A 26,047-nucleotide genomic window follows, 5' to 3' on the forward strand; every position below is an offset into this window, starting at 1 on the left:
CCTGGGACCCCCCTTGCCCTGACCATCGGCGCCCCCTTCTGGGAATCTTCTGATTCGCTGGAGAAGCTCATGGAATCTCTCGGGTCATTGTCATACTCCCCTACGCTGCCCTCGGATTCCTCCCCTTCGCTCTCCATTTCCTCTCTCCCCTGTGCTTCTGCTCCTGAGCCCCTGACAATGGTATATTTATAATCTAAAAAGGATCAAAGGTCAAACTCGGGGGTCAATTCAATCTTTAACGAAGAAGAGAAATAAAAATGCAAAAAATACAACAGTGTAGACCTGAGGGTGCTTCAAAACACGGCAGCAACAGAGACAGGCTCATGTGTCTCTGTTATTTGAGGGAGATGTCAGCGATCTCAGGGAGAGAAGTTTGTGTAGCCTACTCTCCCTAACACAGCGGTGGCAATGTAATGGCAACGTCGCAAACGGTTCCCTGTTCAGCAGGCAATCATCATTTTAATGGTGATCCCCATTTTCCCGCACCAGAAGTCCCCTCTTGTTTGCTTTCTAAAGGATTCTCAGCTGTCCCTTCACTATTTTCTTGGAGAGATCTGTCTATATTTATATGACAGCTTTTCCTGCAATTGTCAGGGTGATTTCCACATTTGCACATGTGTTGCTGTGATAAATAATAAATTAATTATTATTATTATTATTATTATTATTATTATTATTATTATTATTATTATTACCCCGCCCATCTGGCTGGGCTTCCCCAGCCACTCTGGGCGGCTTCCAACAAAATATTAAAATACTGTAATACATCAAACATTAAAAGTTTCCCTAAACAGGGCTGCCTTCAGATGTCTTCTTAAAGTCTGGTAGTTGTTGTTCTCTTTGACATCTGGTGAGAGGGCGTTCCACAGGGCGGGTACCACTACTGAGAATGCCCTGTGCCTGGTTCCCTCTAACTTGGCTTCTTGCAGTGAGGGAACCGCCAGAAGGCCTTCGGCACTGGACCTCAGTGTCCAGGTAGAACAATGGGGGTGGAGACGCTCCTTCAGTGGAGGTGGAGATGCTTTGGTTAAAGACACTTCTCAAAATACTGCAATTATTTGTACTATTCATCCCCCCCCCCCAAAGCAACAGCTGTTGCCATTTTTTCAGTTGCCATGATCAGCAACACATTTTTTTTTTGGGGGGGGGACACAAAACAAAACACCAGAACAGCCCCAAAACCAACCCCTTAATTTAGTTACTGGATCAATTGACAAGAATACATTACTTTCCGGGGAAGGCAATGTAATTGAGTACACTCCTGATATCAGAAGTCAAATCTGAGTGGCTCTGTTATGTTATCGCATCATTACACTCACTGTTATTATTGTCCCAAACAGCATCTTCCATTAAATGCTTCCCAAAGTAATAAAGGCTATGTGTCATATACACAATAAAATAGAATCATACAAGGACAAAGTACCAGAATAAGAAAATCGGAACACATGTGCTGCCAAGTCAGGGTAGTAAGAGACAGTGCGACAAACTATAACTATAACTGAAGTCACCAGGTAGAACTACAAAAAGAACAATACCAAGCAAATGTTTTCAAATATGTAAAATGATCTGGAGATCTATTTTGGGTGCAGGATAGAGGTGTCCGTATAGAGCTTCCGTGAAGAGAATGCCTTCGCTATCCATTTCCATGGAAGTAACCATTTCAGTTTAAATATCTTCACTGAAGGACTGTATGTTTGCGTGTCCCCATATGCCTTCACCTGGGGACTGACAGCAAAAAAGGAAAATGACTGTTAAGGTATTACTAGATTAAGCCCTCAGACACGGAAGAAAATGGGAAATACGTGCTGCTTTGGTGTGTGTGTTATTAACATAGATTTTGGTTGAAGTAGATCAGGAGAACAAGATGGGTTTTAGCTTAATTAGAGGATGCAAGTAACATTTTAGAAAACTGCGAGGGAAATCAAACAGAAACAAAAGAAGGTAAAGATTAGATGCGCTAAGTGGTACATGTGACAAGCAAAATAAGAATGGAACAATCTACACTCTGTGTTATACAGAATCCAAAAGGAAATGTACAGGTGAGATGCCATCACCAAGCATGACAAAGATTAGATGAGAGGGATAAAGCACAGATGGTGAAGAAAAGGAACACTTTGTAAGCAGTTAAGAAAAGTAATGAAAACTAGTTTTAAAACAGTTAAGGAAGTAGAGGCTACTACAGAAGGCAGCATTAGCTTGAAAAGGTAGCATGAGGGGATTTTTATAAGCACCATAAAATATCGCTAAAAACATAATGCATTCTTTATTTCACCATTCACAAAGAAAGATGAGAGGCAGATGGTAGAAGTAGACAGACCTCTCCCAAAGGAGGCTGATAAAATGCTGAAGGAAATCAAAATCATGCTGAGCAAGTGATCAAGAAATCAAAACATCCAAAGACTAACAAAAATTTCAGAGTCACACTGGATAAAGAGCTAAAACACCAGAGGAACAGGAAATGATTAATATTCCACAAACATTGTCAAACTTTTTGGAAAGCAGAAATGCACAGTTAATAGCTATAATTAAATAGGATCCAGGATTTTTTTTAATTAGCCTTTGAGATACCTTATTCAAAAAGACAGGTGGCAACCAGACTACTATTAGACAGAGAGGAAAAATATGAAGAAACAGAAGCTTGTTAACGGCTAGCAATTAGCACTTCTTCAAATATGATTGGCACTACAAAGTCAATCCACACAAACTATTGCATGGTGAAGACAGAGGACACAAAAAACAAATAAACCAACCCTGCTTCCTCTACCCATCATATGTATTCTTGCAGTTCTGAAATAACAGGATGGAAAATGTGTCCAAATGCATCCCTAGAACATTCAGAAATACCACAGAATGCTGGGACAGCTACTGGTAGGAATGAATCTGGTTGCTTGCATCAAGTGTGCTGAATGTATGAATCCTTACTTTAACAGCCTCTAGTTGCTCCCCATGTTAAATAAAGATGGAGTTGATTTCTGAGAGGGAAAACAAGTGATACTGAATGGTAAAGTTCATTATTGCGCAGAAACTCCTCATTTAATTTAAACTGCTCCTCTAAGTTTGGGGCAACTTGGCAAAGAGCTGGCACAGTGTTACAAAAGTTAAAGTTGGGGTATTATGCCAATACTAATGCGCTAACTGATGACTCCTCGCTGTGCAGCAGATACTTTAAAATACCCCATTAACTCTAGTGGCTCTAGCAGAGCGAAGAGAATGTTGTCTGAAAACATTGGACACAGGTGAGATTAGAAGAGCAAGTATAACACCCACAACTTTGGGAAAGAAAGGAATGTAATAGATGCATAGCCAGAGCTTACAGATATCACGCTATGGGTACATGGGAAGTCCCAGTTGATATGCTTTTGAATAGCAACCTCATGATGCCTGTTTCTGCCCTGAGCTGCATAACTGGCATACAGTGGTACCTCGGGTTACATATGCTTCAGGTTACAGACACTTCAGGTTACAGACTCTGCTAACCCAGAAATATTAACTCGGGTTAAGAACTTTGCTTCAGGATGAGAACAGAAATTGTGCTCCGGCGGCAGGGCGGCAGCAGGAGGCCCCATTAGCTAAAGTGGTGCTTCAGGTTAAGAACAGTTTCAGGTTAAGAACGGACCTCCAGAACGAATTAAGTACTTAACCCCAGGGACCACTGTACTTCTTTCCATCACAAGATTTGGGCTGACTAAGGATCATGCCCCACCTTAAATCATAGTTGCAATAATAATAATAATAATAATAATAATAATAATAATAATAATAAATTTTATTTATATCCCGCCCTCCCCAGCCGAAGCTGGGCTCAGGGCGGCTAACAACAATAAAACAATACAAAAGTACAACACAAACAACACTCTAAAATCATTCATTATAAAATTAATTAAATTCAAGCCACTGGCCACTATTGGGCCAGAGCTCCGCGAAGATTGCCGAGGGAGGGAGTCAGGCTGTGCCCTGGCCAAAGGCCTGGCGGAACAGCTCTGTCTTGCAGGCCCTGCGGAAAGATGTCAAGTCCCGCAGGGCCCTAGTCTCTTGTGACAGAGTGTTCCACCAGGTCGGAGCCACAGCCGAAAAAGCCCTGGCTCTAGTTGAGGCCAGCCTAACTTCTCTGTGGCCTGGGACCTTCAAGATATTTTTATTTGAAGACCGTAAGTTTCTCTGTGGGGCATACCAGGAGAGGCGGTCCCGTAGCTAGCATTTAAATTTGCGGTAGTGCCTTCTATGGAGGACAGTCAGTACTTTAATAAGGGCCTCTGAAATACAAGACCTAATACAAACCAGCCTGTATAAAATAAGACTAAAGCACAAGTTAAGTAAAAGCCTCTACCTGTGGACTTCCCTTAGCTTAGGCAAAATACTGGACTAATTAGACCTTTGGTTTGACTCAATAGAGCTCTTAAGTTCCCCTTTCCCTCTTGGGCCTGGCACATGTTAAATGTTACCATGTCACGTAGTCAGGTCCTGGGAACCACTTTCCCCATGGATTCATTCCACAGTTCATAAATAAGATGGGCAGAGCCAATCATGCATATCTTTAACATGTAATCATAGACTCTGGATTCTGCCCACAGACTACTTTGTGTCTAAGGCCTGCACCTTTGACACTACCTACAGGGAGGTTGTAGACCTTTAAATGGTACAGCTTCAGCATGGGGTGTACCTACATGCCTCCCATGGCATAGATGTAATGGTTAAAAAGTAAGCCTACGATTTCATCTAGAACAAGAGAGCAGTGTGTTATTTGCGGAACTTTGCATGAAAAATGTTTCAAAATATTACATGGGTATCATTGCACTTTTGAAACACTGAGAATATCATCGTATCACTCAAAAGGCCATTAGGGCTTAATTTCACCACTAATAGCAGATTATGAGAGCACTTTCCCTAGCAGCGGGCTATCCTGTAATTGTCTACTATGCATTTAGTTGCATATTCACTCAAGCATTTGATAATGATCACTGCTGGCGACAGGCTGAACTCAAAATGGAACACTATTCTGGTTTACTATGATCCTAATTACTACAAACTGTAAATACAGGCAGACATTGTTTTTAGCTAAATCAAGTATGGGGGGGAGGGGCGCAAAGGAAAAACATCCCAGAATAAGCATTTTGTGAAGCATCCTTGGTACTGAATAAACCTTGTGGCAGCAGTGAGCACTGATCAGGTTAAAAAATGTATACCTTTGAATCTGTAACAAGTTTATTACTTTAGCCCAGGAAACAGCATAGATTCTGGTTGAGAATCAGACAATGAATGGTTAATACCATCCAAGGCCATCACCAAGTTTAATTTATGGACTTATTTATAATTTCCCATTGTATGAAATATGTATGCAGGAGCATGTAATATCTGTGGCTTTAGAGACATTAATCTGCCCACATTTAAGCTTCTAACAGGTTAAAGTGCTGCCTTGGTTCTCTGGTGGCAGGCGGGTGCGGGCTGGGGTGGGTGAGACTCAACACATACAGTTTAAAGGGATGAATAATTTACCTACCTGCATTTGTGGCTTCTATTTTAATGGAGCTATTATTTATTCTGTGAAATGACATGATTCACTTTTTACAAGATTAAAATATATCAGCTCTCTTTCAGTAAAAAGATCTTCTAATGTGACTGACAGGGATATAAATATGCTAACCTACATCAAGAACTTGGCTCTAATCTCCAAGAAAACTCAGCAACATGACCAGATTTTTTAAAATAAAAAAGCAGTTTTATACATTTCTTCGCCAGGCTCTTGAGACCACAGCTTCATTTCAGTTTTTTGCTTTCTCTCTCTTATTCTTCGCCTAGGGTGTATGCTGATATTGGTGTCTGTAGGCTTAGAAGTGAAAATAGGATGGCAAGCACTGGGCCTTGTGTTCCCTAAGTGCCTCTTACGTTTAAGTCAAACCCTGGCTGCAAATAAGTAACAACTGATGCAACAGGAAAAAACAACCATCCTACTCAAGGGATGCAGTCCTACAAAGATATGTATGCCCAATTGCTTAGATAGCTGATGAAATGAATATGAGCAACAAAATGCAAATACTTGTCCTTTAGTGGTACCAGCAGGACAAAAGAAAGATTAAAAGATCACCCACAGCCAAGAAGTGTAAAAAAAAAAAAGGTTAGAAAATAGGAACATGTCACGAAGAGAATATAATGCAAGGATATAGGAAATATTTACTCTCCTGAGCAACTTTTGCATTCACCATAGTTTCAGGTAACTCCTACTAATCGATTAGTAGAGCCAGTGCAATGTGATAGCTGGACTATATCAAATGACCAAGTAGATCAAAGCACAAATCCTAACTTAGCCAAAAACCTCACTGGATAACTTCGGATAACCACCTCTCACTTTATTCTAGGCATCTACCTGAATCTTAAGATCTTCTTCAGAAGCCGTTCCGTGAGTGCTTCCACCAAATGAAATGAGCTAAATAAACAGCAGGGAGAGGGCCTTTTCAGTAGTGGCAGTTGCAGAGGGAACATCACCACTTCATACATCCCCACTGGCTGGCAATCAGGATTTGGACTGCACTCTAAGTTAATAAATAAATAAGCTACCCCTGCCTGCCGCACTCTAAAGCAGGGGTGCACAACCTGCGGCCCTCCAGGTGTTGTTGGACTATACCTCCCATCATCCCTGATCACCGGCTATGCTGGTTGGGGCTGATGGGAGTTGTAGTTCAGAGACATCTGGAGGGCCACAGGTGGTGCACCCCTGCTCTAAAGGAACCACTAACTGGCTATCTTTGTATTCAACACTGTAGGTTAAACTAGTGTCTCATACACACACACACACACTTTTAGAGAAAATAAGGACTAATTGTGTTTTCCTCATTTATGGACCAACTGCAGTGCATTAGCATCATGTGATCATTTTTAGAAAGGTGCACAAAGTTCTAACTGTATCCTCAAGCGGCACTCAACAATGCACTAGTGAAGGCCACTGTAACACGGTAATGATAAATTTAAACACATGACTTGAAAGAAACAGTTATGGACACCAATAAATTCCTCATTTAGTGAGTTAGAGGACGTATTCTGTCATCTTTACGAAGCTATCCCAACAAAAGAACAACGTTAACCTTTGGCAGCCTTGAATACGGAAAACTGGGTGACATGTTATACATTATCTTAGCATCAATCATAGAGCAGACCTTCATCTATTATGTTACCTCATTAGCTGTGTTGTGAGTTCCAACAATTCTGATAAAAGATGCTGCTTGTCTGTCAAAAGTTATTACTTGCCAAGATCTGCAAGAGAAATCAGAAGGACAAAGAAAATTAACAATCACACTAACAGCACAATCATAACTTTGTTTACTACGTACCCTACTGAATTCAGTGGGGCTTACTCTTAGGACTGGTCATGTTGTTCAGATGCCTGATTATCGTCTTCCAAAGCAACTACTCTATTCCCAACTTAAGAATGGAAAGCAAAATGCCAGTGGACAACAAAAGAGGTTTAAAGACACTTTCAAGGCAAATCTAAATAAATATGCAGTGTAAGCATGGTTAATTGGGAAACATTGGCCTGAGGGCGCTCCACTTGGAGAATAGCCTCTACCAAAGGTGTCATGGACTTTGAAGAAGCATGAACTCAGGACGAAAGGGGAAAACGAGCTAAGAAGAAGGCATGTTTGGCAAATCCTCACCGTGAACAACTCCCACCCAGAAACCTATTTCCCCACTATAGAAGGATGTGTGGATCCAGAATTGGCCTCCACAGTCACTTACAGACACATTGTTCATGGAAGACAATCTTAGTCAGATACGAGTGATTGCCAAAGAAGAAGACTCCTAGGCAAGTGAGGTTAGGATTTCAGTGCATAGTCAGACTACGGAATGTGCTCCCACAAGATGCAATGATGCCAACAAAGAGAAGACTAGACAAATTTATAGAGGATAGGGCTAGCAGTTGCTGTGCTCCACCTCTATTGCCAGATACAGTATGCCTCTTAATGCCAGTTGCTAGGAAACACAAATGGGGAAAGTGCTGTTGCTTCTGAGCTTGTTGGCCACTGTGAAAACAGGTTGTTGGACTAAATGGTCTGTGGCCTGATCCAGCAGGGCTCTCTTTATGTGCTTATCAGGACAGACGAAAGAAAATTGTTTGAGAGAGAAAAACAAAGCAATTAGGGCAGTTCCCTTCCAATAGTGATTTAATTACATGCTTACATATTGATACTTCAGTATGCTTTTTAATTTATTCAGTGTCTGAGTCACCTTTATATGGGAATGTTCAAGGAGACTTACAACCATAAATAAATAAATTACAAAAAGGAGAAAAAGGTAAAACCCTTAGAACAGTTTAAAAATTGAGTAATATAGCATCACTTCATGCTATGTGACATTATTCTGCAACTAGTAGGCTGGGACACAAGTGAGAAGCGCTTGACCTCAGTTGAACCAGTACCACAACCACTTTCCTTTTTGTAGTTCTTTAACTTACAAAACAATAAAAGAAAAGAAACAAACTACCAGATTCAAAGGAGGACATGGAGTTTTGCTTCTCTAATACTTGTACAGCAGAGGCAATTTCAGAAAGTGCACCTTTTCTTACCCCACAGAGCAGGCTGCACTTCTCTATAACTGCAAAGAGGCAGGAGCCCTGCTGTCCTCCACTGTATCTGGTCATCGAAGAGGGACATTGTGGAAAATAATAAACAGGGCCCTATGTTGAGAGGCTCCAAAAACATCTGGCTGGCTGCTAGGAAGCAGGATGCTATACTAGATGGATTTTTATCTGGTCCAATAACTCAATGCTTTAAGATTTCTGTATAGTTTTTAAAGGAAGGAAGGAAAACTGTAGTTGTAAGTGGATTACAGTATGCTTTAGTTTTAATAATTAATTTTATTTGTATGCCACCTTTCCATAGTTAAAACCATACTCAATGCAGCTTACAACATGAAAAAATGTGCATAATTACAAACATAACAAAAGTAGTCATAAACAATAAAATTCATCAAAAGGTAAACAACCAAATTGAACATTTCCCACATAAATCTAAAAAATATATAAAAATAAAGATACAAAAAATAATACCAATAACAACCCCTCTCCCATGTGTAATTTCTTACACATAAAAGGGCCACATTATTTCTAACGCTATGCTGTATCTTTAGGTCATATGTAAGCAAGGCAATTTGATGACCCATTTATTATCACCAAACAGGACACAGAAATAAAATCTGGATGTCTTCATATAACAGTATTCCTTCATTACTTTGGATTAATGCTTTATCAGATTAGTGTTTTTCCCTCTTGAACTCAACTTGAACATTAGATTAAAAAAAGCACCAAACTGACTTCTTACAAACTAGATTACAGCAACAAAGAATAAAAGAAACGATTAAAAAACCCCCAGGTAAGATGACCTTCTGGATAAGAAGTTAGAAATTCAGATTATATCACAAAAGCATTTAGAATAGCCTTGTATACTGTTAATTAGCAGAAAGGAAAGCACCAGAACAACACTTGTCTATTACAATTGCTGTATAATTTGAGCAGGAGTATCGACCTGTTACAGAGCTTAAATAATGTTTTAGTTGATCCAGGTGAACTTGTTCCATTAGTTGAGTATCACTCTTTACTCATTTAAATCAATTCTTATGGGCTGCATTGAATGATGGCTCTGCCTTAGCAGAAAGCGCTTACAGTCACACAAGTCAGCAGCACCTGGTTTCTGCCCATCCTCTCTATTTACTGCAGTCCTCTTTGCTGTGCCCCTTTCTGCTTTGGAGGGTCCCACAACCCTCCCAAGTAGCTGAGCTTTTATGGGTAGAAGGGTCAACAAACACTGCACAAATGGAAGAGCTTTCCACAAAGGCACAGCTTCCCAATGTAATCTGCCTCATTCTAAAGTTATTTACACCAGCTTTAAGAAGACAGTATCCAGTAATTTTGGTAGTCTTGTTGCTTTTTTAGGTAAGACTTGAGCAGGTTTGCTAGAAAAGCATCTGAGAATATGGCATTTTCTCTGCAAAAAAAATGTAGAAACAGCTGCTAATTTAAAAAGCCTAATTTGCAAGTGACTTTTCTGATACGGTTACTGCCGCAGTCTTGTTTTCCTGCATTAGTTTCCATTGCTTGCACAAAAAAGCCAAGTTAATTCAGGGGTCCCTGAGACACAAATAAGACTGTGCCCATTGGCTCTGAACACTGACTAAGAGAGTTTTAGCTTTCATTGCAGATCTCCCCCCAAGAAGAGAATAACCAATGAAGGCTGTCATCTGTCATATTAAGTGAAGACTTGAATGCGTCAGCAGAAGGATACAACTGACATTAAGAGGCTTTGATCAAATGGAGTATCTTTACTGAATATCGCAATTATAACCTTTAGAAGTTTGCCTCCTGCAGTTGACCTTACAACTGCCTCCATCATTTGGGAGAGTCCATATGATCAGGAACACTGCAATCTTCTTCTGAATCTTACATATGTCATGGCAAAGAATGCAAGGCTGTGATTTTGAGGACAAGGATGCAAATTTTACTATGGGATTATATTGATTGTGTATTTGCTATACACAATATCTATAAGACACCCGCACATACTCTAGAAGTATTTATTCATGTTACTTTTGGACTAGGAGATTTGTAACTTCTAACTGGGAGACTGGAAAATTGAGACGACTGACAGCAAACATTCAGGGACCAGTTGTGAGCTCTGGTGAGGCCTGATGAATTGAGTTCAACAGGAAATGTTACAAATAAAAGATGGAACATTCTCCTAACATTAAGAGTTTCTGCTCTGTGCTACTTTGGTCCAGGAATATTCATTAACAATTAGAAATGGTTGCTGGACTTAGTAAAAGCAACCTGATAGATAATAACAGATTATTATAACCTGAAACAGGTCCAAGGAAAATACATAGCAAGTTAAGGGTGGGGAGAAATCAAACATACTTCCACAGGTTCTAACAAGTAGCTTTGTTACCATGGCTTACCATTCACACAGTACTCTGCTGAAATTGCCCCTGGAAGCTGTTAAGTGCATATTTTTCTCACTCCAGCATCACAACATGAATTACTGCTAGAAAACGAACCCAATTTTCTTGCGGCAGTAATTTTTTATTTTTAGTAATGCCAAGAAATCTCAGCAAGGACCATTGGCCCTCCTGAGTAAGATGATATAAATGAATGGAAGACTAAGAAAGAAATATAGCACTGATACATATACACAAAAACACAGGCATTATAATGGGGGGGGGAATATAATCATTACTTCCAGCTGAGGCTTACATCTTGAAGAAAAGGCCTGGTACCAGCAGCCTATACTTAGGCTTGCATGAGGGTCCTCAAGCTGAAAGGCAACAGTGCATGCTGCTTGGCCGGCAAAGTCCCCTGGTGCCACAGCTTCATCTCTTAAAAGAAATTAGCCTTGTTATAGCCCTAGGGGTGTTATTTAATACTCCATATCTCACCTCAGCCATCCCCTCCCAACTTTCTCATTCTGCCTGAGTCCCCCAAGGAGAGCTGTAATTGATGATTAGCATTCCAAAGCCATGCTTGCATCCTGTGAGCCCGTCATATTTAATTACATTTTAACTATATTCGTCTTCAATAATAGCCTGAACATAATTTAGATAATTATCTCACGCTCTCTCATTCTCAGAGTCTGTCTGTTCCAGAGCTTCCTGCGACGAATATTGCTTTCTCTGCTCAAACACATAAACAGACTCTTGGGCTAAGTACTTTCATCTTTCCAACAGCAACAGCTGTCACTAAGAAACTCAGTAGCTTTGAGCACCCCACAGTCAATTCAAAGACAAGTTTTCATCCTTCTTCTTGCTCCTTTATTTTGGAGGCAGAGGGAAGGGAAAAGACATTATTACTCAGGATACAAATTGCCTATATTACAGACACCCCCCTCCCACTTACACATGGGTTCTGTTCCAGGCGCCCACACACGAGTTGAAATCGTGTAAAATGGGGAGCAACCTCTAAAAAGCCTCTAAATGCTCATTTTGTCCTGCTCTCCATCCCCCCCCCAACTCAACTCTCCCTTCAACCAGAGTTGAAGCTCTGGGGCCAGTAGGAGGATGAAGGATGTACAGGAAAGCACCTGCTGCTGCTGGGCTATCCCACACATCAGCTGTTACGCAGGGAGGCTGAGCAGCCGAAACAAAACCCCATTGCACCTCCAGTGTCTTTGGGGCTTCCTCCGCCTTCATTGATGTCCTCTTCAGCCACAAGGACTCTTCAGGTCTCTCCTGCCACTTCCTGGTATGATTCCATTCACTTATTTCCTGGCACTGCAGGTGCATAGAACACACATAATTTTTTGGGGGGATGCCTGTATAATGTTCTACTTTTCTTCCATGCTTAAAGTAATAACCATTGTTAGAACATGTCTTTGTCTACATCTGTACAGTTAACACACATGTATATCAAATGTTACCTGTTAGGTCCTTGGTGTACCATGGCAAAAAACTGGATTTTCCATGGCAACAAGACAATAAACTAGAGTTTAAAGCAATCAAATACACAATGTATTACAAAAATAAGATCCGGCTCCTAAACAGTATTTGGATTGGACTGACAACTATATGTTGTCTATAGGAGTCTAAAGGGGGCAGGAGATCAGGGGAAATAGCACGAGAAGGGGGAAAAAGAAGCAATGTGTGGGTGGTGTAGAAAGGTTGATAACATATAATTCGATGGGAGGAAATAGATGCCAGTTAGACATGTGGGGTTAAGGAGAAGGGAGTCAAACGTAAACAACACATCGCTTGAAGTGGTGTGAGGAATCTTACTTGGAGAGTTAGAGAAGCAAGTAGGTAAACAAAATGAGAGGGCAAAAGGTGATGATGCACAAAATCTGAAATGGCAAATAGGAGGTAGAAGCGTGGACCAACCTGTAGGGATTGCGGCAGGAGATGTGTGTGCTGTGTGCTAGAAATTGTATGCCAGCTGCCGAACCTGAAATGGTGAGGCAACCAGGTGGAGGAAGGGATTAGCAGCTAGCAGAAAGGGCTAGAGGCCTTGCTTTTCTGAGTGTTCCTGTATACAATGGTACCCCGGGTTACATATGCTTCAGGTTACATACGCTTCAGGTTACAGACTTCGCTAACCCAGAAATAGTATCTCGGGTTAAGAACTTTGCTTCAGGATGAGAACAGAAATTGTGCTCCAGCGGTGCAGCGGCAGCAGGAGGCCCCATTAGCTAAAGTGGTGCTTCAGGTTAAGAACAGTTTCAGATTATGAACGGACCTCTGGAATGAATTAAGTTCTTAACCCGAGGTACCACTGTAATAGCTTTTTACCATTTCCCCAATTCTGCCCCACCACTACTGAGAATACTTGCAGTTGGGAAGTTCTCAGGAGTGGTTGGCAGCCACAGTGGAGAATTCAGCATCCCAGAAATTAGATAAATGCTTGAGAAAGTTATCTCCCAAAGTAACAAACAGAAGCTCATGAACTGAATTTCGTTCTCATATAAGAAAATAATACATTTATCTTGATTATTTGAAAACAACCAAAACTCTGAGTTCACATGGGAGGGGGTGGAATAATTGCTCTGGAAAACTGAAATAATGTAATTTGTGCTATAGCTATGGTGAGGGAGAGGAGCATTATCACAGCTGCTATAGCGACAGTGGAAGTACATCCACAAACCCTCCTATGAGAACAGCATCTGGAAAAAAACTAAAGCCACAGAAGATACATGAGTTTAAAACATGAAACACTGATACATGCAAGATATTGTCACTTACAATTTTATAATTAGGCATTATTTATAATCTTTATGATAAATAAATATGAATTAGATACTAACTGCTATACTTCATTCAAATTAAGTTAAAATAGTATTGCTGAGTTATTGTATTTATACTCATTATATTCCACTGGATCATAATTATATTCTCATTGTGGTGTATTTGATTATTAACCTGGCATGCCATGGGAGTTGAGCTGGTGACAAGGACTGGTATTTTCTATGTAAAGGTAAAGGTACCCCTGACCGTTAGGTCCAGTCGCGGACGACTCTGGGGTTGCGCGCTCATCTCGCTCTACAGTGGTACCTCGGGTTACATACGCTTTAGGTTACAGACTCCGTTAACCCAGAAATATTACCTTGGGTTAAGAACTTTGCTTCAGGATGAGAACAGAAATCGTGCAGCAGCAGCGGGAGGCCCCATTAACTAAAGTGGTGCTTCAGGTTAAGAACAGTTTCAGGTTAAGAACGAACCTCTGGAACGAATTAAGTACTTAATCCGAGGTACCACTGTATAGGCCGAGGGAGCTGGTGTTTGTCCACACACAGCTTCCAGGTCATGTGGCCAGCATGACTAAGCCACTTCTGGGTACTAATCTATAATTAATCTGATTAAGGAAATATGAAGATGAGATGACACTGGATAACTTATGGGTTTGATCAGGCTTTTAAATAAATAAACAAATAATGTAACATAAAATACTGAAATGAATCTTTCTTTTCGATGTATGTGTGGATTAATTATTGTTCTCATTGATTACAGATCAAGAGCTCCGTACGTGATCAGTCCATTTTTTTAAAAAAAACCATTTTTAGGATTTCCTAAAATTTATTTATTTATATTAGATTGACACACCTGTAAGGTAACAGCTTAAAAGCATATGGGAGAGTTGGGGGACAGAAATTACCACATTTTAAGTAATATGAAAAAGGATGGATGCAAAGCTGTCTTTCAATGAACAGAAAGGCTCCACTCATTTGTAAAATAGACAACTAATACAGTGGAGGCTATTCCCTCTTCTGCCCACTGGCAATTCCCAACACTGTTCTGGAGGATTCCATAACCTCTGGAGCAGGTTTTAGGGGGCACAGGAAATTGGTGGATGAGCTGGTGAAAACTGCCACTTCCCTTCCACTCATAAATAATGTGGCTCCAAACCATTTCCACTAAAACGAGGGAGAGGGCAGTAAGACCATTAAGTTTAGGGTATAGAATTACCTAACTGCACCACTGGATGACAGTCAAACCATATATTTTGGAAAGCAGCCGGAATACATATATTGATCTCCCTTTTGAGCTGTTAAGAGAAACTGGAAAATGTCATCTAATGGGAGCATAAATATACATTCTATTGATGTGACAATGAACTAATATGACTCCCTGTACTAATTAAAAATACAGAACAGAAGATAATAAATGATAATAAAGGTAACTAAAGATGCATAATCAGTGTTCTGAAGAAAATGTAATATGAACAAGCATCTCACATTGTTAGAGGTGTTATACTTACATGACTGGCTTATGCATCAATTATTAAGATAGTTGCTTAACAAAAACAAAAACCTAAAGAGAAATATTCAGTTCCCAAATGACTCCAAGTGTTAAACATGCCAACAACTGTGGCATTCCAATAAATGTTACTTCTTCCGTCTCTGGCAATGAAACCAGCATAGCAAAATCTCTGCCTATATATTCTCGGAGGAGTTAGCAATTAGTCTTTCTTGGACTAATTTATTTTTAATACATTTCTATCAGATTCATGCATGGAAGCGGCTGTTTCTCTTTAAAATACTCAGAACAACATAGGGAACCAATTTACTTAAAATGAAAGAACAAATAGGCAGCTAAATAATCACAGCTGAGATATCTGTTCACCTAGGCATTTACTATGCATTTGAGATCTTGATGTTACCCTGGCCCTAGTTTTAAAAGGTTTTCAATGAGAAATGTCTGCTTAGAAACTTGAACTCTTGCTAGATACAGACAAAAATATTCAATGTCAGATTCCTGACTATCAATCAGGTACTGATTAATGTATTTTTATACAGCATCATTAAAATATATGGAACTTTAAAACATAAATAAAACAAACCAATCACTGTCCCAAGGACTTACAATCTGACATTGGGGAAGATAACAGAGGGAGGAAAGGGTAAGTTTAGATTTCATTGCATTTATTTATATGATTATCCACTTTGTAAACTGACCTGCATCACATCAGTGTGATCCCAGGACATTTTCCAATGATGAACAAAATCCAAGGATACATAAAATTAAAAACAACCCTATTAATATAAGCAAACAACAGAGCATCATCATCAGAACAATAAAGCCCCAAAGTGGTTAATAATCTGATCCAGCTGGCAATGAGGAGGAAATCAAAGACTTTCAGAAAAGGGAGGCTTGGGCAGAGAGCACTGCAGGCAAATAAATTGGGCTCCCTTTTCCTTCAGGCCTTCATGGAATCATAGAACTGTAGAGATGGGACTCCAAGGGCAATACAGTCCAACCCCCTGCAATGCATGAATCCTGTCCCTAGGTGGCCTTGAACCACCAACCTTTTGGTTAACAGCCAGACACACTGACCTGTTCAGAACATGGAATACACCAAGCCAGAGAGAGAAAGACCACCAGCCAGAGATTGTGCTCCATCAGGGGCTTGCTTCTAAGGCAAGCAGAAAAACAGGAGCCCATGCTGGGCCACTGCACCTAACAGTGTTTGGTTTAGCGAGTCAAAGGTTGTGTAGGTGTAACTTTAACTTTTGTCTCAGATGTTGTGCTAATGTCTTACAGAAGAAAAACCCTTACAGAAACGCTCCCTCTTTAATTCCTGCATCTCCCATCTCCTCATAAGATATCTCTCATAATCTGCACATGGATTTGAAGCTAAATGTTTATATTTTTGTAAAAAGAGGGAACCTACAATCATCAATAACATACTTTTTTGTGTGAAACTGCCACAAAGTTTTATGGCACATGAGTTACAACAGAAATAAAACGTGGAACTGATAGTGCATATTTATTACAACAGAAAATCCAACATAAAAGATTTAATGAAGTCTATACTGACTTCCTTGGCATTTTTTATAAAGCTGCTCATGTAATAATAATAATGATGACACCATTTTAAAACGGTGTTTTGATTAATTCAGGAAAGAGAAAAATGTGTAAACACAAAACTCATAATGAACAACATTTATACACCCAAATATCAGGACCTTTTGATACTAAATATTTTACAATTATAACCTGGACCTTTGAAATTGGGAACATCTTGGAAAAACCATGGTTTTACACAAACATAAACACATGTATGAAATCTTAAATGAATTTAATAATGTAACCCTGGAAATAATACATTTTCTGCCACAAGAGCTCAAACAAATCAATTATCTGAGCATATATGCAAATGCAAATACAGCAATATAAAATAGTCATCCACCTTGTGCTTCACTTGAGTCTCAAATGCCCCCCACCTCAATTATCTAATTTCATGCAACACTTGCCCTTCACATTGTGTTTTGGGGGCTGCATGGTGCAGTTCAAACCATAGCACTATTTTGAAAGTCTAAGCTGAGGCTGCCTTCTCTCATCTAACTAAAGAAGATAGTAGTTGCTTAAGGCTGCAATACTATAGATACTTTCCTGAGAGTAAGCCATTGTGAAGAAACTGGAGCTTACTTCCATGGACAGGATTGTGTGGTAAAACTAAACTAATTGCTCAGACTAAGTAACTGGTTTCAAATTTTGCAGGTTTAGAGGGGGCAGTACCCTCCCACCCTCTGACCAGTTTCCATATCTGTGGTCTGCTGAGAATGACATTGTGCATGTCAAGTCAGAACAGTTATGGCAGCTCTCCTTCAGAGGCTCAATGATGCTCATATCAAGTTATCTTCTGAAAGTGATCTGTTTTAATACACCGTGTATTACAGTATTTTGATGCCATTACCCTATTAGAGGCAGATGGGGCATGTCAACCTGGGAAGGTAGCCGATCTTGGAGAAAGTAAACTCTGTTCCTAAACCTCTGCTGCCTTGTGGGATCTCTTCATGAGAGGAAAAGGCTAAGGCAGTGATTTTTTTCAAAGAGGGCCATGAGAGCCGACCAAAGGGCCAACCATAGTTGTTGACCTTTTTTTAGGGTTGAAGTTGTTGAAGTTTTTTTTAGGATTGAATTTGTTGAGGTTTTTTTTAGGATTTTAACCCAGGATATAAACTGCCACAGGCAGGCCAGATTAAGCCCCCGAAATGGGCTTTGGACATGCCTGGGCTAAGGAGTAAACCCTACACAAATCCAGAGTGGAATCCCTAAGAAAGCTGGGTGGCACCTTATATGCCTCCTTCCAGCAAAGATGGCGCAAAACATATTGCTCTGCTTTCCTTTGAACCACATCAGCGAGGCCAAGAGCAGAGTCTTGTCGTGTGGGCAGACCAGGACCTCTATATACACACCCCAGGGAGGTCACTTCACTTCTGGAAGTGCACTCCATAGTCTCTTGAGACAGACAAATGCTGCCGCCAACAACAACACTATTGGCCTTTGAGGATAAGCCAGGTAGAAATATAAATACTGAACCATTTTTTTTAAGTCTTTCCTTAACTTGTTGCTCATTCCTCCTCATGCAGCCAGCAAAATTTTTTTTAAAAAAAAATATTAGGGAGAGTTCTTCCTCGTTTATCTGCAACTAGGGTAAGTAACACAAGATTGTTATAAATCAAGCCCAAGTGATCTCCACTACAATTAAAACAAAAGATATAGCTGCCACAAAATGAGCTGACAGCATTTTAGATGGACCTACCCCACCCTTTTAATCAGTCTCCTTTGTTGTTTTGCCAGGCTACATGTTATTTATCAATACTTTCTTTTACATTCCCTTGGGGTGCTATTCCATAGCCTGGCCATAAAAACTTCACAGTGAGGGCAACTGCCCCTCCATTACTGTTGGTAGCATCTAATTGATATGTCAAACCACTAAGGAATGCAGTAAATTGTAGCACTGCCTCCAAATGGAAAATAAACAAGTCAAAAGATAAACAAGCACCTGAATTTTGCAAAATGTGTAACACAGTAGTTTGTTAATGATTCATACCCAAGCACTGGTTAACCTAAACTTAGGAAAGACGAGAACTCAATTTATGATACAATTTTCATCAAGACTGAACGGCACAAATGGTGACCCAAGCAAGCATTCTTGGGACTACACCAGAGCCCTGAACATTTCTTCCCATAACTTCATACAACCTTAGTTTAACATCTTTTTTATGCCTACACAGGTATGTCTGGTGGTATGTCACATATGTTTGGGTTAAATATATGAACACGACACCTTATGTTCACCAAACCTATGTGTTTATGTGCTGACATAACAAATCTTGGGGCTACTAAAAAGCTTTTGGTCCCTAAATAAACCTCCCTTCTCTTATACAACTATCCCCACTCCCCTTTCCAAGGGGCATGAATGATTGTCACCTTGCTCATTCTATCCCCTCAACCCTGTGAAGACAGTGTGAGGCACCAAAATTACACATAGTGAATACTAACTAGTTTGGAGAATTCAAAATGGTTTTGAAATTGGCTCAAACTGTGTTAATCATGGAAAACAGAAAGTGTGGATATAATTATTTGAAGGCATTCCTGTTTATCCAGGCCTTTGATGGCTTATAGATAACACTGAAATTAGTAAATGTGAGAGTGTCTGCTTTTAGATGTTTCCAGATGTTCTAAATGTTTTAGATAGTTTTAAATGGTTTTTAGATTATTTAAATATGTTTCATTTTCATTTTATTTTAAATGGAATTGTTTTAACATTGAAAGGGAAATACATACATGGGAGGGCACAGAATGTAGGGGGTGAATGTGCAGTCCTTACACAGATGTGTCCTTTAGACTACAACTTCCATCAGCCCCAGCCAGCATTGGCACTAAGCTGAGGAAGGAAGGCCTAACAGATGTGAATGCGAAAGCACTTTGAGGATGTCACCACACCCCGACGTAGAAACTTTTCCCCATTTTGGAAGAGGCTGTAGTTCGAATATACAATTTTCTGAACTGCAATAAAAAGGATATACATTGAACTGGAAGGCTATGGATAAAGGGGAAAAAATGATTTAGAGTCCAAGGTATGAGAAAAGATTAAAAACTAAATAGTGCCTTCAATTTGTTAAGCTGGTGGGGGGAACAGGATGAATGTCTATAAGTTCAATATTTCAAGAGTGTGAATTCAAAAGGGAAGAGCGACTGCTGGAGATGCAAAGGAAAATAGTGAACTGCAATAAGGTGAAGGGGGGAAATCTACTAATGACAGCTATCTTTTAAATTATGGAATAGTTTCCCACGGGAAGTAGTGAAAGCCATATCGTCTGAGACATATGAAACTGGACTGACAATAAAACTCTAGAAAATATACTGTAAGGAATAATCTCAGAATAAACCCACAGGGAAAAGTTGAAGACCTAATAATTCTTTTACTTCTCTGATTTCTATGATTCATGTATTTAATTTGTCCTGGTAAAACCTACCTAGAATGAATCAATAGTTTAATATTGTGTAAGTTTTACTATATTTTGCCAGACAGGTGGATGGTGGTAGGAAAGCCGCAGAAATTACACAACAGCAGTTAGTAAAACAGAGTGCAAATAATGTCCTAATTAGAACAAATACTGTTTAATGAAATGCAAGGCCTTGCCTAAAAGATTTCACAGAGCTTTCATTTGATTATTTATTATTGAGGACAGACTTTGAATGAAAAATCTATCTAGCATTTGCTCTTTGGACAGCTTCTGCTAAAAATGATGTTTAATAAAATGTTACAATTACCATAACATTTAACATCCAGCATTCACATTTGAACACCGCCTCCAATAAACTGAAAGGTAGCCCTACTGGATTATTAATATGTGGAGCTGATTTTTGAGAAAAGAAGGTACGCTCTTTGGAATGAAGTCCTAATAGATGCTGATGAAATTCAAAGATGTATAATTAAAGATGCCCTACTCATATTATGCTACTCCTGTCAAATTCCACACAGAAGTTCTTCCACAGTCAGATAAATGAATTTATATGTCTCTACTCTAACTTCCATTCTATGGAACTATTTTGGCTGGCTGGCTCACTTTGCTTTACAAAAGGAGGTCAGGGTTTTTTCCATGCTGACATTGGGATAAAAGGTTTCAGCTTTTGAAATTCTGGGGATGATACCTAATTTGAAGGTAATTGTTGTTCTGAAAATTTGGGTCATTTCAGATTTAATGCACATAAATGAATCCCATTATTCATGCATTTCCTTGCATGCTCTGTATGATGATAATGGTTTAGAGAAACCATTGTATGGATTAGACCAGTTCCTGAAGAATATGGTTACTAAGTGTGATGGTTATGCATTTCATTCAGCATAAGAGGCACTATAGTGCTATTGTGCTTACGTTCTGCTTCCAGTCAACCAGTGTGGGAGTAGAATGCTTGAATAGATGGGCCTTTGGTCTGATTCATCAAGGGTCGTCTTGTTTTCCTGGTTGCTGCTACATCTGAACTGTCAAACTTTGATTGCATATGTCCTATATAAACCAGGAGCATGCAAGCGAACGATTCATTCATGGGCTTGGCCTTTCACCCTGAACTGAATGCATGGGATCAGAGCATATGAGCATCAGAGCATATCAATCAATTAAATGGATATAGCTCTTGATTGTAAAAAGCACAGGTATGTCGTAGTATTAAGTAGAATGAAATGAAGGTGAGTTGAACGTTAAGGAAATTGAAGAACTACGAATGCAGATCTTCTGGGTGGTGAACTGTTCCCCAAAACAGTGTCTTCCTCTTCACTTCTAAGAACAGAAAATGCCCTTTGGGAGTATATGGTTTAACTGAGTGTTTTTATAATGTAGGAAGAGAGAATTTAAGTGTGCCTGTCCCTTGAGCCTAGAAGATGAATGATTTGCTGTACTTGAATTTATTTCATGCACATTTCTCTAATTTTCTACCACTGAGGAAGACTAGCAAGCTGAAATGCATCCAGCAAGTGAGGCTTTGATGAGAGAGTTCTACAGTGACAATTCTGCTTACCGGTACATGTTAAAATAATAAATGTGTAGCTTGCCATTTCTGCATCAGTAGACTTCTGAGTTGACAGCCTTAATCTATCTTGGTCTGACATATAACAATTTACAACATTGTATTTTATATGTATTTAACTTTTTAAAGAATATTTTTAAGGGTGTATTGTTATTTTTAAAAAGACACACACATTCTCTGCATTTTATGTTCTGTGTATAGCACATGGTTTTTGTTGTTGTTAAGAACTTATTTACCTGGTATTGGCAAAAATATTTAGAACATTTAAGTGATGACACATGCATTTTCCACTCATTTTTTGCTCAGAACTATGTAGTAGTCTGTGCAGTCTATGGCAATAATACAATCTCAGGTAACTGTTAGAATATTTATATATATATATAAGCTGGCAAAAATAAACTGATTACAGTAAAATATATTTTTTATTACCTTTGGATTCTTAATGTATTGAGATGTTCAAATATCATGGATGGTGCTGATGAGAAAGTTGATCGAGAATATAATATACTTACTTCTGATTAGAAAGTTTGTTTTAAAAGTTTGGGTATTTATTATGCATTTTTGAAAAGCCATAAAATAAATAAAGCGTACTTACTCATGATTGAGGAAAACAGAAATTGGTCTTTGGAAAGTCTCAAAATATGGATTTTAAATTCCTGACCATTTGAACAATGTATTCAGATTCCTTATTATTGGTCTAATTTATTCCCTACCTTTATGAAAATTGCTCATCTCTGTGAAATGTTAAACAGGCAAGTAAAACCAAAAGCTTCACTTAACTCAACCAATAATAATAATAATAATTCTTTATGTTTGCAGAGATGAGCAATTTCCCATGAAACCAGCTCCAGGGCTGTGCCCATTTGCATGGAGCCATGAAAGATTATTTTATTTTTTTATAATGACATATTTGAAGTGAGACCAAAAAAACTCAGTTCCCTCCAAGTATATATCTTAATATACTTTAATAAACTATATGCCCTTACATTGTTGAAAACTCCTTAAAATATGTCATTTCTTGTATAGTTTTACAGACTTGGTTGAACATCCATTGTCCTAATGGTCTTGCATCTCTTTACTCGAGTTCTATGTATGTAGGAATTGATGCCTCTAAGTCACGGGTGTCAAACGCAAGGCCCGCGGGCCGAATCCGGCCCGCCAGACCTCGTCATGTGGCCCGTGTAGCCACCGCCGGCCGCCAGCCTTCACCTTTTATTCTCGCTTTTTTTTTTTGACACAAGAAAGCCGCCTCTTCAGCGCATGCGTACGCGGCAGTCTACAAGCCAGAGAACGTCTGCCCTCTAGCGGCGCCGGCCGTTCTACACAGGAAACCTCCACTTTACTGTAGGACCTACAGATACAACCGGCCCTTTGAGGGTGACCAAACTGCTGATGTGGCCCCCGATGAATTTGAGTTTGACACCCCTGCTCTAAGTTATGCATGTTAATAATTTATTCCTAGTGAAGGAAGTTGTATGAAATTAGATTCTCATGCAACCTTAACAATGACAGTTGCTTTTAAAATGCCTATAAAAGTTGAGGAAAGGTACTATAGTCAGACATACTAAATACAGGTATTACACCACTCAGAAAAACATTTTAACATTTGGGACCTCACTATGGGTATTCAGGTTCACAAACCCTATAATTTACATTGGTTAACATTTATAAATATCAAAAGAACAAACAGAAGATAAAAGGTTTTCAAAGAGATCACCTAATGTTGCAAATGTAAAGCGTCAATTACTCCTCTAGATGGATGTTTCAACTACAGTTTGTGGGATCTTTTAATTTTCTACAGGTGACATTTAGTAGCAAGAAGTACCGCAAAACTAAATAATAAAAAGCAATTTGGTTGACTTTTGAAGCAAAGCTGTCTGTTTTTTTTAAAGAGTACAAATGCCAACCTTTCACAAGTGTAACTATGCATTTAATTGGGCACCCACATTTAGTCAAAAGATCTGCTTGCTTAATTATGATTTATTGAAGGAGCTTTCATTGTAATGGTCATCACTTATAAACAGAATTACTGGAGGAGGACAAATGAACATGAAAACCAAGCATTGTGCTGATATTTAAAATAAAATTAAATGAGAAAAATCAGCTTCACTAAAAAGACATCAATTCCAGAGATCTAGGACAGGGTTGCTTTTCTTACATAGATGTAAAAAGATTAGGAACCTGCTAGTAACTGTAGCTTTAAAGTGTGCGCACACGGCAATATATATCTGCTTCCATTTTCACATGTAATATGCAATATGTACATGGGTTTTCTACATCTGGTGAATACCCACATTGGAAGATCAATCCCTTATCCCAGCTACTTCTTTGGCATGAAAATCTATGGATGCAAACACACCTTTCACATTCACAAAGGAAAACACATTCACTTCAATGGGGTTTAATCCAATATACCGTAAATTTCGCTCCATAACATGCAGATTTTTCCTCCTAGAAAGTAAGGGGAAATGTTTGTGTGTGTTATGGAGCGGATGCCTACAGATGGCGGGGGAATCTGCTGCAGTTGTGAGCAGTCCGTGGCTCGCTTTGAAACAGCAAAGCGGGTGTAAGCGGCTCCTGTCAGCTAGCGGAGCCGGGGAGGAGGGAGAGAAGCAGAGCGGGGTTGGCTGCTTTAAAACAACCCCGTCCTCTATGTCCCTCTCTCCTCCCCACTGAGCTGCTAAGTAGCAGCAAAGCTTTTCAGCCAGCCTAGCCGGGAGGAGGGAGAGAAGCAGAGCGGGGTTGGCTGCTTTAAAACAACCCCGTGCTCTCTGTCCCTGCCTGCAGTTTTTTGCTGTCCGATTTTGGATTAGCCACTGTAGGGGCTGTGTGTGTGTGTGCTTGAACTATCGTTCTCCTCCTCCTGCTTCCCGTTCACTCTCCCTGCGCCCCTGCGCTCTCCCTCCGACTTTAGAATTGACACTCTGTGTGTCTCTCTCTGTGTGAGAGGGCTCCTTCTCCTTCTCTTGCTTCCGTTCACTCTCCCTGCGCCCCTGCGACTTTAGAATTGACACTCTGTGTGTCTCTGTGTGTGAGAGGGCTCCTTCTCCTTCTCTTGCTTCCCGTTCACTCTCCCTGCGCCCCTGCGACTTTAGAATTGACACTCTGTGTGTCTCTGTGTGTGAGAGGGCTCCTTCTCCTTCTCTTGCTTCCCGTTCACTCTCCCTGCGCCCCTGCGACTTTAGAATTGACACTCTGTGTGTGTGAGAGGGCTCCTTCTCCTTCTCTTGCTTCCGTTCACTTTCCCTGCGCCCCTGCGACTTTAGAATCGACACTCTGTGTGTCTCTCTGTGTGTGAGGGCTCCTTCTCCTTCTCTTGCTTCCCGTTCACTTCCCCAGTGCCCCTGCGACTTCCAGCGCCCTGCGACTTTAGGGCCAGTTCTCTCTCTGCGTGTGTGTGTGTGTGTTTTGACCTCACTGCGCTTGTTGGGGGACAGTGTTGGTCGCAATTTTTCTTGATTTGTCTCAGAGTGGTTACTATCATGGTTTCCTTGCCGGGGAGGAGGGAGAGACGCAGAGCCTGCTTGTTCTAAAGGAGCAAAGCCGGAGAGGAGCCTCTCCTGCATTATTAGCAGCATCCTTCTCCACACACCCCACACGTGCTCCTTGTCCCTTGAGTTCTTTTCCTTCCCTCCCCACTTAAAACATGGTTACAAAGCACGGATCCACATGGATCCTCAGAATTTTTGCACTAGGTCACCCCAAATTCACCATCAGATCACATAGCATATCCATGGCTACAGCCTGCACCAAAAAACACACGCACCCACTGTTTCATGGGGCCGCAATGGTGCAAAAACGTGGTTACAAAGCATGGATCCACATGGATCCTCAGGATTTTTGCATTGGGCTACCCCAAACTCACCGTCAGATCACATGTCTGTGGCCACAGCATGAACCACAAAAATCATACACCCACTGTTTCGTTTAGAATATTTTTTTCTTGTTTTCCTCCTCTAAAAACTATGTGCGTGTTATGGTCAGGTGCGTGTTATAGAGCGAAAAATACGGTAAGTACAGACACAGGTCTTAGCAAACCCAATATCTTGAGAAAACACTTCATTTGGTGTTCAATTTTCCCTTTGTTTTCTTAAAAACTCATACAACATGTACCATTGGCGGCGAATGCTTTGGCAAGAATTGGCTGGGCTGCCGTAATGTGCAGATGCCCATTGACAGAGCTGCTCTGATCCTAAACAGGAGCTGGGAAGTAGATAGGCCCAAGAAAATGGGGGGGGGGGAGATCACAGGAGTAAGAAAGCTATAG

The 26,047-nt window shown here is 40.1% G+C and overlaps 1 protein-coding gene across 3 annotated transcripts in view; it reads right to left on the minus strand.

Annotated features, from left to right (window-relative positions):
- BTBD9 (BTB domain containing 9) overlaps window positions 1–26,047 on the minus strand; it is a 160,966-nt gene that overhangs the window by 24,649 nt on the left and 110,270 nt on the right. For all 3 annotated transcript variants that reach the window (XM_053382924.1, XM_053382923.1, XM_053382925.1), the window contains exon 10: window positions 7,167–7,245. In XM_053382924.1, the coding sequence (XP_053238899.1) occupies window positions 7,167–7,245 (79 nt within the window). The remainder of the gene's footprint in view (window positions 1–7,166; window positions 7,246–26,047) is intronic.

The sequence above is a fragment of the Podarcis raffonei genome, chromosome 3 (assembly GCF_027172205.1).
Source record: "Podarcis raffonei isolate rPodRaf1 chromosome 3, rPodRaf1.pri, whole genome shotgun sequence".
In the NCBI taxonomy this organism is placed as follows: Eukaryota; Metazoa; Chordata; class Lepidosauria; order Squamata; family Lacertidae; genus Podarcis; species Podarcis raffonei.